At 35.9% G+C, this 22646-nt stretch overlaps 1 protein-coding gene across 1 annotated transcript in view; it reads right to left on the bottom strand.

The window, feature by feature from the left end:
* The window catches only part of LOC115919242 (protogenin A-like), a 52843-nt gene that overhangs the window by 2042 nt on the left and 28155 nt on the right, over positions 1-22646 (bottom strand). The window contains exons 3-11 of the mRNA XM_030972572.1: positions 17480-17645; positions 16542-16813; positions 12493-12654; positions 11897-12172; positions 11174-11320; positions 10458-10607; positions 9615-9920; positions 8909-9097; positions 100-198 (exon numbers count right to left, since the gene is read on the bottom strand). Coding sequence (XP_030828432.1) covers positions 100-198; positions 8909-9097; positions 9615-9920; positions 10458-10607; positions 11174-11320; positions 11897-12172; positions 12493-12654; positions 16542-16813; positions 17480-17645 — 1767 coding nt within the window. The remainder of the gene's footprint in view (positions 1-99; positions 199-8908; positions 9098-9614; positions 9921-10457; positions 10608-11173; positions 11321-11896; positions 12173-12492; positions 12655-16541; positions 16814-17479; positions 17646-22646) is intronic.

A 22646-nucleotide genomic window follows, 5' to 3' on the forward strand; every position in this document is an offset into this window, starting at 1 on the left:
CAGAATCTGATAAAAACGGTTTGAACCTCATGTGATTCATGCATGATAATGGTTTACACTTGATAACAAATTATTTGTTACAAATTATTTGTTACATACCTGGTTGTTTTACTAATGTCTTGATTGTTTGTGCAGACGGCCGACCATCACCGAAACTGTTGAATCCAAGAACATGCACGTTGTACAGTGTGTTTTGATCTATTAGAATGGAGGAAAAAATAATATTTAAAATTGTTAATATTTAGGTTTGACAATTTACACACCAAGTTCAACAAAATTGATATTACAAGTTATTCCTCTGAGAAGGAACTAGAGTAAAAGAGTTGTTTTGTAATATCATTTCAACTTGATGTAACAACGAAATACTTTCTGCAACAAGGATAGATGATTAACATTGAAATATTCACAACTTCTAAGACCAACATATATACATATATATATATATATCTGTTAGTGTCATATCACAAATATGACATAGAATTTGTCCATAGGCTGAATTCACTTGATTCATTTAGGTTTCTTAATCTTGAGAATTATCTCTTCTGACGCAGATTTCATGCCTATATATTGACTTATTTGAGCAATATTTCTGAAGAAACTTTTGTGAATTAAATAATTAATATAGAAATTTCCTAATATATCTCCATCAATTACCTCATGCTAGTTCAACACTCTAAATGCTTGTTGCACTGTGAGTTTAATGTAACACACTGCCAGTCTAATACCACTTCCTTTTCTACTGCATATAATATTCTACCTTTTGATTAAATGCATGCCATTGAATTGAATAGTTTGAGAACCATTAAATCCAAATAGAGAATGTAGATAATTCATGAGAATTTATCAGCTATGGGTTTTTTTCATTTTAATATAGCACCCTTCGAATCTCTTTCCCTTTTATCTTTGTATGAATCATAGTTAGAAGCATTAAATATACATTGAAGGAAGAGGGCAATGACCATCTTGTAAGAAAGAAAGAAAAAAAAACGTTTAGATTTCCCACATCTACAATGGTGTAAATCGCTATGCATTCGAAATATCCCTAACTCAATCAGCCATCATAAATGGGAGAGAATAAGCAACACGTACAGTGACACATAAAAATTATAAACCAACTCCATTAAGATGGCCTCCAGTCCAGCGGACCATGATTCATTAGGGAGTTCATAATATGAAATGCTAACGAGACCAAATACCAATATTTCACTTCTTCTTGCTATCTGAGTGCCAAAGACCGAGCAAACATCAACCCCACACTACGCATCACCAATGGCCTCGAGCACTTTACAGCTATGGCTTGGCAGTTTTGTACTGGTCAGTGTGGAATTATTCAAATGAAGTAGCGATGATGAAATGGACTTGGTGGTTGCACGCGTGGGTGGGTGAATCTAGTACGGGTCAAGTTTTTGTAGTGGTGAGTGAAAAATGCAGCGTTTGTGAAAAGATTACACAAACACTGCATTATTAAAAGGCCTTCTTTTTGTGTGTATTGAGGGAACAAAAAGGCAGGCTGTTTACATCCTTATATTCTTTACCTAATTAATCATCAGTGCTGATACACTTTTTCATTAGATGATTTTACAAACTAACTTCAACAGCAATTCGCTCCAGGCAAATGAAGGGTTGGTGTTAGTGTTTCAACTAGGTTTTAGGTTAGGTTAAAGGATACAGGTTAGGTATAGTGCTTGATCCAGGGTTGAAATAATTACAATGTAGGAATATTCTGGAAGTGTAGAAAATAGACCATATTTACATGTATACTGTGGGAACATTGTCATCAAGATAATGTCCAACATTGATCATTTCTTTTCTGTTAATCAAACCATCACTAAACAAAATACCAAACAAGAACTTTAGCCCATATATGGAGAGAATCACTCAAACTCAAGAGATGTCGATTCATATCACGAAGATCTAACCAATACCGACCACAGGACCTTCTCACCCTACCAACAAAGCTTCCCATTCATAACTCCTCATTTACTGACGTCATCACATATTTGGATGTTTTTTTTCTCCACTCTCTCTCCCTCTCTTTCTCTCTTCCAGGCCTACAAAGAAGAAAAGAATTACACACCCATAACACACACACACAAAGATGAATGACTCGTCGGTGGCCATTTCTTGTTCAATTTCATTAGGTCATCCTTCCTGTTGCGCCCCCCCCCCCTTTTTTCCCTATCTTTCTGGGTCAAGGGCTTATGGCCAAGTCCATAATCAAGCGCTTCATGCTTGAAGACTTTGGCTTCGTGCCAAAGAACAGGCTTGCAAAAAATTGAGAACAAAAAAAAAAACTCAAATAGCCAGGTAAACATCTCATGCAAGAGGCACCGCAAGGGAGGATCGGACCGTTCACTCCCGCTCGCTCGCTCGCTCCACAAATGAAATTCAAAATGGTTGACCACTCAGCTCAGAGTAGGCACAAGCGAAGAAAGCGGACAACAGATGGGTCATGGTTGCATAGGGCAAGGATGCGATGCTGCTGCTACACACCGCACGTACAGCATGGAGTGTATAATGATGCTTACTGCACTCAAAGGCATGTGCTTGCTTGTTGGGCCTACTGAGGCAGAAGCATGTACAATTTATTACAATTAGTTATAATGTTAAAAGTCAAGGGTAGATGAACTTGAAACCAATTGTAAATCACTACATGTCAAATGATTAGAGCAATATAAATAAATCTACAGTGTACCCTCACTTTTAATTGATTAACCAAGTGTCAGAACAGACATTAAGTAGTGATTCTAACTAGACATGCTATAAAATGTCATTGGCTATCCATACAATACTTACATTTTAATAACTATGGTAATAAGCATGTTATAAAAATGCATGAACAGCAATTTATTTGATTTTCATTACAATTAACAATCACACAGACAATGATTGTAATGAAGAATCTAAATATCTATATAATATATTTTATATATATACCTATACATTTTTCAGATGTCAAATTAAAAAAATTTGCTAAAATGCCGATAAGAGGAATTCAACAAATTCCACATTACAATTTTCAAACCATTCATGCTTAGAATAAAAAATAAAAAATATATTCACTGTAAGTGACCAATATATCTATTCAACTCGCTCGTGTAGCTTTGTGTGAGCAAAATTTGACTCACTGTAGTAGAGCTGCAGGTGTGAATTGACACACAACATCACTGGCTGCTCTGCAAGCGACAGAATTCAGTGATTTTCAACTTTGGTTGGATGTATAGAGAGCTGAGCCAGCCCAATAAAAAAAGTAAATGGGTCAATCAATGTTCATGGGATTGTTTGCCGTGAGAAACTAGTAATAACAACGCTACGCCATTCTAGCTGGTAATCAATATATGGTTTGTTTTACTCTATGTATACAGCTGTGAAAACTCTCTTTCTGTCGGTACTAGTCGGTACTAGTCGGTACTCCATTATCCATTCATAACCTTTCGGTCAGCTACTTCATGTTTTAAAAAGAAATAAATAAAGGGTTAAACAGCAAAGGTTACAATTATTTTAACTACCTAGTTTCCTTTTTTATAATCGATGAAAAATTTAGTGAAGAAAAAAAATATACTCCATCTCAATACATAACCAAATACTTTCTATTTTACTGATCAATAAAGATAAATCTCTGTATACAAGCAAATAACATACATAGGAACAGAGGATGACTTAAGTACAGAAATTGGAGAAAAAAATAGAGCCCCCTGAGAAAAGACAATTTTAACATTTAATCCTGAAGAATACCAGTGAACAAAAATCTATATGTACACTGTGAATAATATATTAAAGATAATACAAAGTTTTGGTATGGGGTCATGAATTTGGTTCAAATGAACATATTGGAAGCATATGCGATTTTACAATATCAAATGATCATTGTCGCAGTTGAAATTGAGTCTACAGTGATGAAATTGTAAATGAAAAACTCTTAATGTTGTATAGCTCCCTCTCAAGTGTGATATCACTTTAGCTTTAAAACAATGTTTCTTGATTACAATCGACCGAATTGCTATTCCCGTTTGGAAATTATATATCAGAACTGCATATTCTGAGATTTTCATGTTCGCAGCTACCATGGAATGGCCTTAGGCGCTGTTTGAAATATTTGAATTTTACTGGGAGCACCGGTAAATTTTGATTATTCACTTTCTTGAAAGCACAAGTACGTGTTACAGGGGCTAACTTTCTATTGCTTATAATACATCCACAGGGGCATCCAAATATATCAAAATTCCAAAGAAATACTATCCATCCAATTTTCAAAAATTCCCAAAACTTTGCATTATCTTTAAAGATAATCAGCAATGATGGTGGGCTTCATCAAAGTCCTGCCTGCTCGATTCCCATCATAGAATAAAAATATAAAAACTATAAAATCTACCCAAATAACCCATCTAAATGCAAAGGAATAATTACCGGGCGGTAGGAGCACGGTAGTAAATACATCTAGGACTTCCGGTGAGAAGTGGAGATATCTAAGAAATACATGCAAGCTAGCTTAACAAGACAAACCGGTGACCTAGAACTAGATAACCTCTGACGTCATCTAGTCGTGCTTCAGGACTCGGAACAGGTGAAAACAAACCACCTCAAAATGCATCTAATTACAAGCCCAGATCCCATGTACTGTAAATACCTAGATTCATGCAGCGGTTTACCACATTTTGTTGTTGTTGTTTGTTTTATACGTGTAAGCAAATAGCAACTGGGGGTGAAGAAGTAATAGCTGTGCGTATAATACTGTAAGTGTAATCACTTATACGTGTGTTATACGATACAGAAACGTGAAGTGAAGTATGCAAATGTCATTATAAAAGAGAAAAATGCTGCGGTTCATTGTGTCATAAGTGATAAGTGAAGAAGCATGAAGGTACAGTTTATGACTAAGGCAAAGAGGTATGGAATAAGTCAAACGTTAAAGGTTTGAATTATTCGCCACTCATTGGTATGAACAAATTACAATGAACCCTGTCGATGAAATTGAAACAAGAACACATGTTATCGGTCTTCAAATTTTAAATTGAGAGAATGAGTAGAGTGCATTGCCTATAAAGGGGCAAAAAAACTTCATTATCGAGGAATTCTACAAAAGGTCTTCTTGAAAACTGGGATATGAGACTGTTCAACACAATACAACGAAGAGTCCAGCATTCCAAGTACCTTTCTCAGGTGGACACTCCAACGAAACCCTTCCACTCGATACTGAATATTAATAAATAGCACATCAACAACTTGGACCTGGATTATTACACAATCACACAGTGCACTGATAGCTTGTAAGTAAAGTGCCATCTACTATCTGCTGCTCAGAAATCAATTTGCAATGGAGAGAAGAATCAGGTTCAAGTTGGTCAGTTTCTTATCATGCAGAAACCTAGGAGCTCATTCCAGTGTATTCTTGTGACGTATCTTGATTTGGCGATACTTAATTTGGACAAAGAACTTTCTTCTCTCCTCTTACTGGATATCCTGAATTCATTTTTCTTTTCCTTTCTCTCATTCTAATCATCTGATTACACACAAAAACCTGATATCAAGCTTAGCTGACCCTGTACAGTCTTATCAGCAATTCATGAGGTAAATTTAAAAACCTAAATAAACACATGGTGGCAAAATAAAAATGTAAGTATCTTAATCTATATGGATAAGTAAATACATTCAGTGGTATTTATAGCATGCTGCAACAAAACAAATCTCACCACCACTTCAATTTATTAATTCATTTTCACATAAAATGGCTTTGTTTTTCCCCTTTGTTTGTTGTCCTAGAAGTTGAAAATGGCGTTATGGAACCTCCCCTCCCCCTTCACAAAAAAAATTTAATATCATATGTGATTGTGTTTTCTCAGTATCAAACTTTCATTTCTATATGAATTCCTTGTTGGGTTCCAATCAGGAAATTCTTACTCAGAAAGGGATAAAGTTTGAGGTTCCCTAGCAATCAATATCAAACAAGGAATAGAAAGGAAACTTCTGTTACCTAGCCTTTACTTCCAGACTCACTCACTGAAGAATTGTGACCTTCGCTGTTTAACCTTTTTATCTTATCCTTTTTAAAACGTGAAGTAGCTGACCGAAAGGTTATCACCGAAGAAAAAAAATCTTACATCTTGTATGTAACTCTGGGGGGAAATATACCCCAAAAAGGCCAATGAAGAGATATCGAAAAAATACAAATGTTTTGTCATTTTTACAAGCCAATTAGCTTTTAAAAAAACAGACCACATCTCATCAATATTCTTGAAGGCTCTTGACTACCAGCAGGTTTTGAAGGTGTTTGAACTCTACTATGCCTACGTCCTCTCTCTCTCTCATATTTCTGAGAATTCATGGCAGCTCCCTTCCCAGGAAGCTTTAGTCCACTTGAGATTGGTCAATTTGGCTGAGAGCCATGATGACCAATTGAGATTATTCTAAAACACAATAGTTGCCTTAGTTTCTTTCTTTCCTTTATTTCAAATGCAAAGTTCATTTTAGTACCTAATCCATGCCATTGAGGTTGTGATATCTATTTTACCGGTACTTGAATTCTACTCAATCATCACACCAGCATTTAAGAGAAAATATATCTTAGTTAACCGGCACCTCTTTGAAGACATAACTATTGATTTAATCCAGTAACCAAATTGCCAATTGAGTTGAGATTCGCATAGCTTTTAAGTGATCTCATATTTCACGCACTCACAACTATCTTATTATTTGCCTCATTTATTCAAACTTCTGCCTGTCTTTTGTATGTTCTGCTTTCATACAAATGGAATAATTATAAAGATCGGATTGCCTTTAAGAAAGAATGTAACTTTCCTGAAATACTGCTATCAATATGCTTATAAACTTCAAAAGAATAATTCATAATCATTGCCAAATCTAATCATGTTTCAAATAAAAATAATAAAAACACACATGTAGAATAAATCTGAGTGAACAGGAGTGACAGTGAGCACTAAAAAAGAAAAGGAGGTATTTTCCCCCTCAATCGGGGGGGGGGGGGGGGGAATCGGAAAACCAATTTAAATCAGGTAATTATCAGGCCTGGTGAATGACCACTTATTTGTCTCATGGCGGGTAGAGAACTGTAACTAGTTGTTAGCTCCAAGTTCTAAAATGACATCAAACGGTAAACTGAAATGATTGGGGTTTTTTATCATTAGGCATTTGATAACAGCCACTTAATCTCTTCCATACAGAAAAAGTTAAAATATTCAGCTGTGGTTTTTCGTACCATCTCGAGCTTTGTCAATCTCTGACTGTTCAATTATTCAAACATGTATCATAGCAATAAAACATACAGAGTATGAGTTTCCAGGAAACCATCTATTTTGGTCATGCACTATGAAACAACAATGGGAATACACCAATTTTACTGAGGTAAAATAAAATGAAGGAGTTGGGCAAGTCAATGCCATACAAATAGTGGAAAGGCACAGGAATATACTTTGGTGAATACAAAGCTCTCCAACTGAACACATAATTCTGCACACAACGTGATTATTCCAAGAAATACCACAGAATTAACGATGTTTGAAGAATTACAAGTTTTATAACACAATTATCAACGCCCTTGCTTGGATAGTGACTAATATTTGAATGGATCCATTGTAACCCTAGGTGCGGCTACTGCGGTTTGGGATATCAATCATAATGTCAAAATTAATTCAAAAATATGTTGTAAGATGTAGATTTCCAAAACAGTTATTCTTACCTATTGCAAACATAATCAAGACATTGGAGCCCTAGATAATTGGCAGTCTATGGCTTTTATATCTGGTATATGACTGTTGACTTGAATGTTGAAATTTGCCAATCATCGTTTTTTTCTGCTTTCATACAAATTAAATCATTACAAAAGTAGGAATCCCCTTAAGCTGAATAATTGAAATAAATCAGTTATTCAACCACAATGTGCATTATGGTGACATACAGCAGATTTGAAATGACCATCTTTCTAATACATATTGTATGAGCACTCAAGCTAATAGCAGTCACTGTTTTTACATTATATTTTTCAAAAATCAGATAGTAGCGCATCAAATGTTGAGGGATCTGTTCACATTTCAAGCGTAAATGATTCCCAGAGTACAAATGAAGACATTTCTTTGTTCTTCTTTCCAATTCTTTAATATTGTGATTAGTGATCAAAGAGTTCTACTAAAATGGAGACATCGTCTGCCAATCTATCAGCAGTATTTCACACACAACATAAAACTTAACATCCGACGGACAAACATATTTGTTCAAAATCAATCATACGTATCTTACCAAATTAAAAAAAAATCTTATTCAATTGGCAATCTTTCAGGATAGCAACCCACACAAATGCAATTCCATCATTAATAATACGATGTATTTGGACCTACTAAGCCATCTGTTTCACTCCAATTAAGCCATCTATTTCACTCTAAGAAATTACTATGAAAACATATGGTTCACAACCATATGATGATTTATTAACATAATTATTTTATAGAGTACCAGGAGATTTTTGTTCTCTCACACTACACAGAACAGCCATTGCAACGAGTTACTCCAGAGTAAAGACATACCCTAGTTCTGGGTTCTGTTTTGTAAACACATTTTGATTTTCCAAGTATGTTGTACCATATCAAAAGCTCACTACAATTTCTAAGGCATGTAAGACCAAAGGCTAGCAAAGAACTAGGGACTGACTAACAATTCACAAATAAGCTGTTACAAACTGTCAACTGTTTCCTACCAAATCTGCTATAATTCTCCCCCCCCCCCCCAAAAAAAAAAAAAAAAAAAAAAAAATTAAAAAAAAAAAATCATAAAACCTGACCAAAATAAAAGGGTCAACTAAACACAGTATACTGCCCTCTCCCCCCCCCCCCCCAAAAAAAAGAAAAGAAACATATAAAACACTCCAAAATGAAATTGATATGAAATGAAGTTGACCTACCTAGGCCTGTAACATAGTACTCCATGGTGTCCACAGGTAAGAGATAGGTGATCCAATTGTTAGCCATGTTCCTGGATACCAATAGTTTGTAGCCCTCCGTGATGGGTGGGGTAGGTGCTGGCTGGAAGCTTACTCTTAATGTGGTGTGGTTCACCGGTAACACTTGCAAATGTAATGGTGGCTTTGGGGCTACAAGGAGCAAATAAGAAAGCAAAGTTATGTAATGTCCACTTTATGTTGTAATGGTGATCATGGTACATCACATAGGAGAAGAAGCAAATAATTAATAAAGCAAAACAATAACAATTCTATATGCCGGTGAAAATACATTCTTTAAAAATTCACTTACACATGTTACGTATGATTGAGAATTTTGATTGAATTGTTATGCTAATTTTCACACAAAGAGGTATCAAATTTCCATTCATTTTACGTGAAATGATCACTGCTACATATCCACACTTGGGTCCCCTACAGGAATCAAAGCAAAACATGCTAAACTATCAGCATAGCTGACAGATCAGGCTTCTAGACTTTATAAATAATAGGGCATTCGGGCAGGGTAAATTCGAGATGAACTGTGGAGCCACTGTCCCCGACTAGCTCTCCTGAATCTACCTGCCCCAAAATTTGCCAGTTATCCAACTAGCTTGACTCTACTACCCATTCCCTTTCCGCTATCAAGAGGTACTTGAAACCAACTTACTTGTCTCATTGATGTTCCTGGGTGTTTCAACGGTAACATTGCCCGAGTAACTCCCCTGCCCGACCGCGGTTGACGCAGCCATGCTCACACTGTAGTTGGAATTGGGTGTCAGACCACGAATGGTGTACTCCTCAAGGTCCCCGTCTACCGTTGTCACGTTGCAATATACGCTGTTGGCACGGCAATAGGTGATGCCATAGTTGATGATGATGCCGTTAGCACGATGAGGATGAAGCTCATCCCAGGTGACGGTGATGGTGGTCGGGCTTTCGCTTCCTAAGGAAAACTCTGGACTACCTGTAGGAACTGTTCAGGGATAAAAGACACAAGTATACAGAAGCAATAAATAACTGTTTCTCAATACAAAATGACATTGTTAAAACTTGGTTCGTCTTCATTTTAGGTATGGCTTTTCATAAGAAATAACGTACCAAAGCTAAAGAATACAACAAACGAGGAACAGGTCTAGCCAGTATGAATAAAAGTTTATCAATTTGGCCATTGAATGATTCCTTTCCTGCGTACTAATTGATAATCCCTATGCTGCAAAATGATCTAATATACTTCTTTGAGCAGGTTAAGATAAGATTTTTTTACTTAATACAACTCTGGATTTCCCACTAAATTTGTTGAATTTTCCTTTTCCTGTCTGTAATCAGCAACACCCCTGTTCCTAAAGATTACAAAATGGCACCGTTTCAAAGCCCTATCCAAATGTTGATCTGAACAATATTTCACATGAATAAAATATTGTCATGGGTGATGCTTAAACCGAGAAATTGAAGATTCTTTCTATTTCTTAATCTCCTCACAGACGACCATCAGTAAAGAAACAATACATACCATCCTGTGCAGTCATCACATATTCTTGAAAGCGTGGACACGGTGCCTTTGTGGTGAAGCACTGCACGGTGATCCTGTATTCGGTGTACGGCTCCAGCGCGTTCAGGTCACAGGACGGGCTGGACACCACTTGCTCGTCTGCATCCAAATCTATATCAGAAGGGAGAAACATGATTCCATTATTATATCTCTGTCTACATGAATAAAATTGCTGTTTGCACTGAAATTTATGTAGCTCAGCTAGTTTAATTGACTGTAATAAACATTTACTAGTACTTTGAATTCTCTTTGATTACTTGTTTTCAAGGTGAGAATGCCTTGAGACTCAGACAACGCTATTTCCGTTCTATGATCAAAGAAAACAGACAAGAAGCAGCTCTACCCGGTTTGTCTTTTTTTAATGTTTTTACTTTTTAAATTTTTTAGTTTACTCCTTCCTCTTTTCCCCACTATCCTTCTTTTCAGGGATACCGATTGGTTTCACCTAATGAGCCTGAAAAAAGATAACTGACATGTTGGATTTCCATATGTGTTGAAAAAACAATATCATGTCTGAAAAGGATGAAATTGAGAGGTGAAGAGGAACTAAAATCGGACCACGGCCTGAAAAACTGTCATCCCTGTTCATTTTCTTGCCAACCCCCACCCCCACCCCCAACCCCAACCCTCTCCCCATCCCCCGCAAGTGAATCCCAGGAGAGGGGCGTATTACTCACCCCCTGCTAATGGCCTGCACTCCAGGTGGTAAGCTATGACTGGAGCAGGTAGATCGGCAGGAGGCTCCCATGTCACCCTTATCCTCCGACTAGAGATCAGATTGATGGAGAGGTTACGGATAGGCCCTGGGTACGTGCCCTCCGGATCTGTATGAGGCAAGGAAACAATTCAACGTGAAAGACAAAAATATAATTGTAAAATAGCACCATATATTTAGAGTATCTCTATACTGTAGTTGTAAGACACATCCTCCAATGACAATGGCTCCAAAGTCAATACCTCAATCCTGCACAAAACCCCCTAGCAAATCCTAACTCTAACCCTAAAACCTAACCCATAACCTATCCCTTACAATACTGGAGCGATTGTTGCCAGAGTATATGTCAGAGCATCCTATTCTATCCTGGGCTTTACCTAATATGATTCAAATCAAAACCCTTGCACATGGGTTTATTCATTTTGAAAAAACATTGGAGTTTTTTATTCTTTGTCATGTTAAATAGGTCGACTTTGAGCCTTGTTCATATATAAAACAGCAAACGACTGCATTTTTTTGGTTAAATGATGTAAATTAAGATGTAATACAGACAATGTTACATTTTCTTCAGAAGGATTCCATGAGCCGAACCACTAAGAGATCGAGGACAGGTTCAGCCCCACTAAATGAAAATCAAGCTAATGACTATATGCAGCTATCCTACAGTCCAGAAACCACTACTTACATGCATCGATGGTAACCGCTCCGCTCGCTACGGCACTACCGGCATCATTCTTGGCTTCACACTGGTAGATGCCATCATCCTCCCACCACAGCTGGGAGATCACATAGTCATTGTTGTTCATGTGGCTATGGAAGTCATCGATGAGAGCCGGCACGCCATTGTGAAGCCAGGTGATCTGCGGGAGTGGCTTACCCGTCGCCTGGCACCAGAATCGGATCTTGCTTCCGATGACCTTGTTGTGGATGACCGGAGGCACCACTGTGATTACAGGTGGGGCTGGGAATACAACAAAGATAACAATTCATGCAATAGATTATTAAATGCACAGAAATGTTGCACCATGTTGATATTGAAAACAAATGTTTGGAATTATCACATTTGGTGAAAAATTACATATAAATAAATAGCAAAAACTATAGATTAATCATAATAAAACTGTTTTCAATACATGCATCCTGCCTTCATGATAACTCTATCATATGTAAAAACAAGACAGATGCGACAGCGTTTAATATATATTCCGACAGGATAATGATACACCCAAATGAAACTCTACACACTAATTAATAAAAGATGGTATTGTAGGATTAACTTACACATGACATCCAGCCATGCTTCAGCCGAGATGGATTGGCCTGTTTGTGGGTTTGTAGCATGGCAGCGATAGGTTGCATTGTCCAGTGAGTAGCGAACTTTTCTTATCAAAAGATTGCTCCCACCGGGATAGCTGACTCCTTCTCTGCGAATGGGACGCCCATCTGAAAGAACGATAAAGATATCATATAATTTCTTTTTACCAAATAACAAATTAATATATGAAATCAAAATAATTGTCTTTTCTATTTGGCTGCCTAATAATACAACTTATACATTGCATGACATAAAAATCGAAATTATAACAATCTTCTTTCTGCCTTGCCACCCTCTACATTATACAGGGGTGAATTTTTAAAAAAAATTAAAAGAAGATTCGGGGGGGGGGGGGGGGGAATGGCATCTAACAACATTCCCCCGCTTATGAGGGGGGAAAATCGGGGAGAAATCAGGAAAAAATCCCCCAAAATCAGGAAACCAATTTAAATTGGGTAATTTTCAGGCCTGATTATATATATATATATATATATATATATTATTTCATAAGTCATTGATTTCCAAACATACAAAGTGTATAATTGTCTCTTAATAAGATGGGATCGAAAGCAACCAGTGAAATATCAGCTTTAAAAATATCCACCAACATCGCCCAATAAGTGTAGGTCAACGTGTTATTTACTTTCTAGCCAATCACCCCAAATCACTACAAACCAAATTTATAACCAATACAAAAAAAATATTATCATGTATTAAACTAAATCAATCGGAAATATTGTGTTTCATGCTGGGCAAACCCTTGGACCATAGAATGCGAACCCTGTACCCCTTGTATTAAACACACAAGTAGAGTATTATTGAAATGTTGATATTGCTCTTGAGAATACACCTGATTCTCTCAGTATTCTCTGTCCTCCTCACGTACAAATATTTACCCAGGTCAGTGAATCATTTTGTTACAATACATTGGCCTCTTTTATCAATCACTCTGAGCAAACGTTTTGATGGGAGGGCACCTAATAAAGAAAAAAGGTGCTTTAAAAAATTTAAATACCTACATACTCTCCGTCCCCCTTAAAATTGATTGTTTGAAAGAGCTTCTGTTTGATTATCTGGTCATAACCTTTTGAGAGTGTGATTATATTGATATTTCTAGCTGTTCAATGAAAACATTCACACATATTGACGTGAAGTGTACAATGGCGAAGATCTAGGAAAGCAACTACACATGGCACTCACTCAACCAAATCTGTCATGAAATTATCATAGAATTAAGTCAATGGAAAATTAGAAAAAATTTGTCGATGTTTTGTAACCTGGGCATGGTTAACCAATTCTCAAAACAAAAACAAAAATAACAATTTTTATAGATAAAGAAGAGGTAATGAAGAATGGACACAATTTTCTGTTTCAACCGTCACAAAAAGCAAAAATGAAGGAATGGGGCAATCAAGCAAGAGGCACTGACAAATTATTCAAATATTGGGCATGGAGTAACTACAACGTATAATGGCATGTACATGAAGAAGTTTGTTGTGCACATCGAGGAGAAAGTTTAGTAGCGCTGTATTGAAAGAGTGAAGAGTGACTAACCCCTCCCTCTCACTCCTTCATGACAAGAGGGAAATACAGGAAATGATTGCATGACGAGTAGGAAATGAGAGAAATTGTTGGATCACAACATTCCGCAAACAAGATTGCTAAACTGGAAGAAGAAAATAAATAAGATGACAATATGGCGAAGGTGCATGTCTATTTTCACATGACCTAGGGTAACCCTTTTAAATATTAGTTCTAGAGATGCCTTCTAATTGTTAACAATTATTGACTAACAGTATTCTTTTACACATTGAGAGAAATTGTTGGATCACAACATTCCGCAAACAAGATTGCTAACTGGAAGAAGAAAATATGTAAGATGACAACATGGCGGCGACGGTGCATGTCTATTTTCAATATGACCTAGGGTAACCCTTTTGAATATTACTTCTAGGGATGCCTTCTTATTGTTAACAATTATTTACTAGCAGTATTCTTGTACACATTACACCATTATCCCGTCATCATTTAAATCTTTTTATCTCTTCCAAATGACACTTAAAATCTTGATAAGAAAGGGGAAAAAGAGAGATTCCAAGAAGACATATGACGTTAAAGACTTGAATGATGTCCACTAACAACACAACTGTATGTATATATTTGCTTCAAAAGAAGTTGAGACTAGGCAAGCATGAACAATAGAAGGTAATGGTATCAAGGCTTATTCTATGATGCTGTTTTGAGAATTGGTTCATGGAACCATGCCCAGGTTACAAAATGGAGACAAATTTCAAATTTTCCATTGACTTCATTCGAACAAATTTGCACTTAATACACACTCTAAAAATTTAATTTCAGGTTGTAATGTCATTAATATTTAAGACTACTGGGCACATTTAAAGTACAATATTAAGTACATGTATATGTGTCTGTCCTCTCTAATTTAAAATTGGTAATTCTTTTCTTTTTTTTAATCAATAAATTCTTCTGAAGTTTGACTTTTAAAACAATGAGAAATAAAATCAAAACAATTTATATTCAAACATCTGACAAAGATTTAGAAAGTGGTGATAACCACACGTTTGAGCGGATAAAATCGTTCAATGAAAGGGAAATTATTAATCTTCATACATGAAAACAATGTCTCATAGGAAGAAAAAACAGATTGTGCCCCAATTACATGTAATGTGCATGTTGTAAATAGATTACTGGGAAATAGCCTGAAGGGATGGAAAGCTAAATAGGCACTCGAGGGTGGAGCTATGCCAACAACATCTGTGCTCCATCGTCTTCTAATATTCATTGTGGATCACTTATTCAATTGCCGACCCAGTTTACTCATTCCAATTCAATAATGCATTAATTAATCTGTGGATCACATAAGGAATGCAGATTTGGAATTTGGAATTGCTTTGATTAATAGTGACAAGATAGTAGGCCGCTGAAATCATAGCCGCTTATCATATGCAATGAAGTGACAGAGGAAGAGAGAAAAGGGGAGGAGAGAAAAAGTCAGAGAGAGAGAGGGAGGGAGAAAGGGAGAGAGAAGTAGAAAGAGAGGCGGAATAAACATGCATCATTGCAAATTCATGCCACAAAAATCAGCTCTTCACTGAAAATACAATTACCAGTATTAGAGTAACAATTAATGGGATTTAACCATCCAAATTCACACCTTCAATTATGTTATTGTTATTGTTATTATTGAGCAAGATCTTTAGTTTTGTATTTTGCTAATTAAAAGGGTATGATAGATTCAAATCAGTCAGAAGTCTCAGAAATTTGTTATTAAATTAAAATTATATTCTTATTTTTATCGTTGACATCTTGTAGGCCACCATTTAAGAACCTACATGTAGGATCAATAGCTTAGACATAAAATATGCATAGGAGCAAGTTATCGAAATGAATTAATATCTCAAATAGAGCTGGTTCAGTAGGTTATTAAAAATACTTCATTTAGCCTTTTAACCTCATGAGACAAATCGTTAAATTGAAACTCCACCCTGATATTAAGTTGGTTTTATTAGAAGCTAAAAAATGAGAGAAACAGGTCAATGAAAATATGAGCAATTTTGAAGGTTAGATCAATTAAACACAAAATGGCAATTCAGTGACGTACCTCGCAAGCTCCCCTCTCATTTGCCCCATGCTAAAATAACTGATATAATTTGTATTTACCCTCAGATCATTTTCATTCATACATTCACCTTATATAATGTAATTATTTCAAAAATGTTTCTATACAACCTCGTATGAAACTCTCTGAAAAACACTGATGAAAATCTTTCATCAACAATAACTAAGAAAATGAAAGTTTATGAAATTTTCGGTATAAAGATGTTGCCAAACCGTGTTGCCAATTTGTGTTTCACTGATCAATGACAACTTCAACAATTCACAACTCTTCTATTTTTAATTGAAGTTTGGTCAAACTCTCACTAATTTTTCTACTAATATTAACACCAACTAAATATCAGGGTGGACTTCCCCAATTAAAGCTGTAGGAACATACCTTTTCTCCTCCAGGTAACTCTTAGAGGTGCTCCTTCCACCAGACATTCTAACAGGGCATCTTCCCCTGGTAGCAGTCGTAGTGAGACGGGGCGTTGCACGATTTTTAGATCAGATGCAGCTTTCGGAGACAACACTTGAGGTAGCACTGATAATAATGCGGAGTTGTTGCGCACAGTCTGCAAGGAGTTAGATGCGATGCACTTGTACCTGCCATCATCTTCTTGTGTTATATTGTGAATCTGAAGTACGCCATTCGGCAGGACTACGTGCCTGGCAATGGCATAAGAAAAAAACATAATATTTTTGGGTGTTGACCATATACACGAACAGAAATTTGAGCAGTGGTCCATCAAATAAGAATATCCTTTTAAAACTTTAATTTATTTATTTTTTGCATTTAAATCTAGTGTGTGAACATAAATTGAAATATCACCAATTCAAAGTTCTTATTCAAGGTGGAAACATGCCAATTTAGTGCATAATTGTGTTAATAATAGTAGCATGGTTAGGAGATAAGGGGGGGGTTAGGACTACTATTATTAACACAATTATGCAATGAATTGGCATGTTGCATCTTGAATTGGTGATATTTCAAATTATGTTCACACACTTGATTTACATGCAAAAAATAAATGAATAAATTTCTTTAAAGGATACTTGTACTTGCTTGTCTTTTACTTTGTAAAGCGCATAGAGAAACCTTGGTTTATTACGCGCTCAATAAATCTATCTTTATTATTATTATTATTGTTATTTCAAAGTAATACCTAATTTTACCATTTTTGTAATAATCTGCTTGAACTTAAACATAATTCCTCCTGGATATGTAAGTTTATCCTTTTTTTTTATTGGGTCTCAATCTAATCCTCCAAAATATATTGGAAAATGTTGAAACCTGCATTATCAAAGTTGTATAAAAAGAGATGTGTAACTTACCTGATAGCATCTAATCTGATATTCGTTCTCTCACTGCCACTCCTGACGGCGATATGTTTCCATGTTATGTTTACTTTAGGGACACCATAGACATCGCATTGAAACCTGGCGACCCCTCCCTGATAAGCTATTATAGACTCGAGTTGAGTTACAAATTGAGGTAGTTCTGCATTTCAAAGAAAAGGCAATAGCAAAGGAAGAAGGATTTAATGAAATAGCAAAACCGAGCACAACATGAGATTAAAGAGAAGGTTGAGTTCTGGGAAGAGGTGACAAATAATTTGTGAGCATTACTCATTCTTATTATGCAAGTGTGGAAGAACATCAGTTAAGACATGTTCCCTGAAAAGCATGGCTCTTCAAATGCCTTCATATTCTAAATATGCATGTAACATCATAAAAATCGGGGGGGGGGGGGCGGCTTTTTACGCCACATGTTTGTGTAGTCCCATATACATCTTTCTGTGCAAGTGTTTGTAACTTTACCAAGACTTGGCCACATTTCTTATCATTTTGATGATTCCAGAACCTTGCAATACACATTAATTCTTATGCTAGATGATCAACCTTTTCTGGTCGGTTCCACACCGTTTCTTTCACAATGCAATCGCATGACCAGAACTCAACTTCATCTTTAAGGAACTATCAGAGAATTATACACATACGATATTCTACAGGTAAAACAGCAATGTACTATTACTATCAGCATTTGTTAGTTCTTTTCATATGCATTTATATTAATCTACAAGTCAATCTACAAGTCAATCCCTGGGGAGAAAAAAACAATAACTGAAATGGACATGAAGAGTAATCAAGGTATTCCAAGTTGAATGTCAGGTTAAATCTGGGGATAAAGTGGGGGTTTTTACTCTCGAACAGACCACAACAAGAAATTTGAGCGTTACTAAGGAAATGAGTTATTCAGCACACGACTACACCCAAGATTACAAGTCAATCTCTCCCACTGATAACAAGCAACCAAATTATTTATAAGCAGAGAATGAATAAGATAACACAAACGCTACTCTCCTTTTCCTGATTATAATTGAGTGATTAGTTTGATAACCTCCTGAGCAGTGTAAAAAATGGCTAATGGTTTGCTTTGAATCATAGGCAAGGAAGACTTTGGACCATATATTGTACAAAATGCATGAGGAATGAATAATGGATAGTAGCTTCGTTACTACTTCTGAAGAAGAAAAAATAAAAGACAAATATCCTAGATAGTTACTCCCATACAACTTTTATAAACTCTCCTTTTTTCAACAACAAACCCCCCCCCCCCCAAAAAAAAGAACTATTTATACATGCATTACCATACAAACAAAAATAGCTCGATAGATGGAGAATATCAAACAAATCATATCGTAATTATCTACTCCTTTTTTTTTTCACTATACATTTTATTTGTTATTGCTTTCTGTTTTTCGAGATTCCATTACCTCTAATTAATGAATTCAATGGCTAGGTGCTAACAAGAAATACGAATTAAAACAATTTAAAAGGTTTCAAAATACTTCCCCCCCCCCCTCCTTCTTTTTTCCCCTTTCTACAAGCATTTTGAATTTGGAGAAACTAACTTGCAGTCTTGTATTCAGAAATGCAATGTGGATTAAAGAATAATTCTTTAAAATGCTGTGATTATTTTTAACAGATAGTTCAGGCAATGTACAGCATAGGTATGATAACACCTAGGTCCAAGATAAATGAATTTTCTTCATATGCTTAGGGAGCTGGATAAATACATCATTTATGGACTTTCTGTTGCCCATTACCTTGCATTATCCAAACACAATAATCCTTTCTAAACTCAACATTTCAGAATATATCTCCCTTACTGTAATTTTTAGCTTACATATCCTGTATTTCGCATACACATGTCTGTGTTCCACTTGTACATTTTATAAGGCATGAACAAATGTCCATTCATTTTTGTCGATTCATTTCTGTCGATGACCCTTCACCTGCACAGTAATCAATAACATTTACAACTATGACCAGAATTGAACCTGACAATCTGATAGCAAACAGAACTTGATCTAGTTTGTAGTGACCTGTCAGAATCCTGTGTATACAATATTTATTTTTTTACTGACCACCAGTTTGTTTTTTAAGGTGATATTTTATGACTAATATCTTTTAAACAAATCATTAACTTCTTTTAAATATTTGTCAAGCAGACAGGTCACACAAAACTGACAAGAAAATTCAAAACATCTGAGGTTCCTACAAAATCATGGCTTTGAGAGCATTGTATCCTCTAAGATTCCCTTACCATTGTTAGTAACTTTTAAGAAAATATGTGTCCAATTCTGATTTTCACTACCAATAAAATTCACTACACAAGACAACTTCTAAATCAAATTCAATATCTGGAAATTGCAGTTTAGGCATAAGGCTAGGATAGTAATTATGGAAGTATTATATTAACAAATGTCATAATAGATAATATTCTGGTTTTAACTCGGAAATTCCACTTCATATATATCACCATCTTCACATGCAATTTGCATGTGCAATACAGAAGGTAAGCAGGTATATACATGTACAATGTATCTTGGGGAAAGCTGATTTCCCAGAAATAAAATTCCGAACAAGGCTTCAGCCATTGACCTTAAAATGACCAAGGAAAATAACCAATGAAACCCAATCTCTAAAAAGATGGAGCAAAGTTAATGCGCATCAATCATTCTATCATAAAACTGCCCCTGGGTTTGAAACGGACATGCTAAATTGTAAACACTATATACTCTATCAAGATCTTATTTCCCCAAGGTTCATCAGCTTCAAACCCTGGGCCATCCATGACCATACCATTGACCATGCAATGCTTTGTGGTGAAAGAAGTAGAAGATGAGGGCCATTCACACTGCCAACCCCTAAAACATGGGTTTTCCTTTAAAGCTTATCTGCCATAGTTTACAGGAGGGATTAGACCGCCCTGCAAGGTCACTGGACAGGTCTCAGCTCTCAGTTAACATAAGAAAAAGAGGATCATGGGGGACCAATGGTCACTGATTAGGCATTGTTTGTTATATAGAGGGCGCAAGTAGCTACAAGTAGTGCAGTGGGCCTTTAAGTGCAGAGTTTCATTGGACAGACACAATGAAAAACCCACCTCTAGAGTGAAGTTTCTATATACTCCTGCTGAAACTCCTGCTGAAACTCTTGCTGAAACTCCCGCTGCATCTCCACCAGTTTTTGCAGTCTTCACTCTCTATACACTAGTGAATCATTCCGTGTTTCGCTTACCCAACTCTCTTCACTTCTGCGCTAATCGCATTGAGAGCAGCGACAATTGCACGACTCACCCCCAAAAAACAGAATTAGTCAACACCAACATTTTCCTCACACATTTCTCAAGTAGTGTAAATGACTAAATAACCAAATAGATTTTCAAAATGAGTATTTTGATCAGTGTAAAAGGGCCTTTATTTATAGGAATAATTTACAGAGAGCTTATATCACAGTTACCTAAATTACACTATATATCTCATGCTCAAGTCCTGGGGGTATCATTTCAGCTTGATTTATGGTGTATACTTCATAAAAACTAAGACCTGTTAAGAAAAAACATTCACAGCGGACCACCACGGACCTCCTTATTAGAAGAGAAACAGGAGGATGAGATGTGACTGATAAGGGGAATTAGCCTTAATCATGCAACTTTATAAGAACTGTAGTGTCTCCTTTCAGAAAAGGAGAAACCTTCTTTTCATTTAAAATCACAGATAAAGTCTTTGGTCAGCCTTAAAAGAAAACAATAACAATACAAAAACATAAAATATTATGCCTAATATGATTGGTGTGAAGTGTATGTTGACAAAAAGACATTGCACAACAACAAAATATTAGGCTCTGTGTTATGGTTCTCTTCTTCCTTTCATATCAGTAAATTGTCTGAATGAATAAGTTCATTCATGTGAGACTACAATCCATTCATGATGACAATTGTACACATCTAACGTAATAGTTTTTCACCTCCAGTGTGTACGTGTAGATGTAGCCTTGATAGAAACTCTAAGTTTATCCCTTGTCTCAAAAGGGCCCTCAAAATCAAGTGAAAACCCATTGTCACGAAACTGTCACAGAGTTACCTATGGTATATTAATATATTTACAAAAAAAGACAATCTTATCAATTATTACTGTAATGCTGGTACTGGAAAACTTTACAATGCTTTTTTTTTCCTGGAATACAACATCATCTGCTATAGTTCAATAGAGGTAACTTGTAAATTAATTGTACACTGATTACATGCCATTTTTTAATAAGAGTCAAGGTTAATTATATGAATAAAAAATATAATGTATTTCTTGAAATAGTTTATGCCTGCTATAATTTATTTGGCTTTGGACAAACGATTCATGCAAGTTAAAAGCAGTCTTCTGTTTTCTTTCCTTCCTGCTTAACATACCGGTACTTATTTTTTGTATAGCAATTAATGTAATTTTCCAATCATCATGACAAATATTATCTGATAAAAATCTATGAGGCCATTAAAAAAAATATACATGTTTAGCGTCCCCACCCACCTCCTATTTTATTTAATTTGTTTTATTTTTTTTATTATTTTTTTTTAAAGAAAAAAACCATGAAAAACACTGCTAAAATGGATCTATTTTTTATTTAAATTTTTTATTTTTTTAAATGTCGGTGGCCATCTTGAAAAATAAATTTGCCCGACTGTCAGGGAAAATGTACCGAACGACCATTTTGAGCGGCCATTTTGAAAAGAAAAGGGGGGGGGGGGCCTCCTCCTTCCTATTTTTCAAGAAATCAGGATGCTAAACATGTTTTGTTTTTTTACTCGGCCTAATGTACTTACTCACTCACTATAATACAAATCTGTAATGTACTTAAATGTTCTTCACGATTTTGAAATAGGTGCACCGTTAAATAAAAGCAGGTTTGAGAAAGAAAACATAGGAAGCAGAACTGGTGGAAGAGTTCTATTTGAGAAGAGAGTTATGGATGTAAATTATCTGAGTTGAGCTGTACAAAGGGGGGTCTGAAAGGTCAGGTGGATTGTGGGATTCCCAAGGGCACACAGCCAGAGAGACAAGGGGCCAATGCCACTCACATCACACATGTCTACCATTTCAGCTATACCATGAACCTGACCCTAAGCATTAACCCACAAGATGAGAGAGAGGGAGGGAGAGAG

This window comes from Strongylocentrotus purpuratus, unplaced genomic scaffold (assembly GCF_000002235.5).
Source record: "Strongylocentrotus purpuratus isolate Spur 01 unplaced genomic scaffold, Spur_5.0 spur5_scaffold_6, whole genome shotgun sequence".
NCBI lineage: Eukaryota > Metazoa > Echinodermata > Echinoidea > Camarodonta > Strongylocentrotidae > Strongylocentrotus > Strongylocentrotus purpuratus.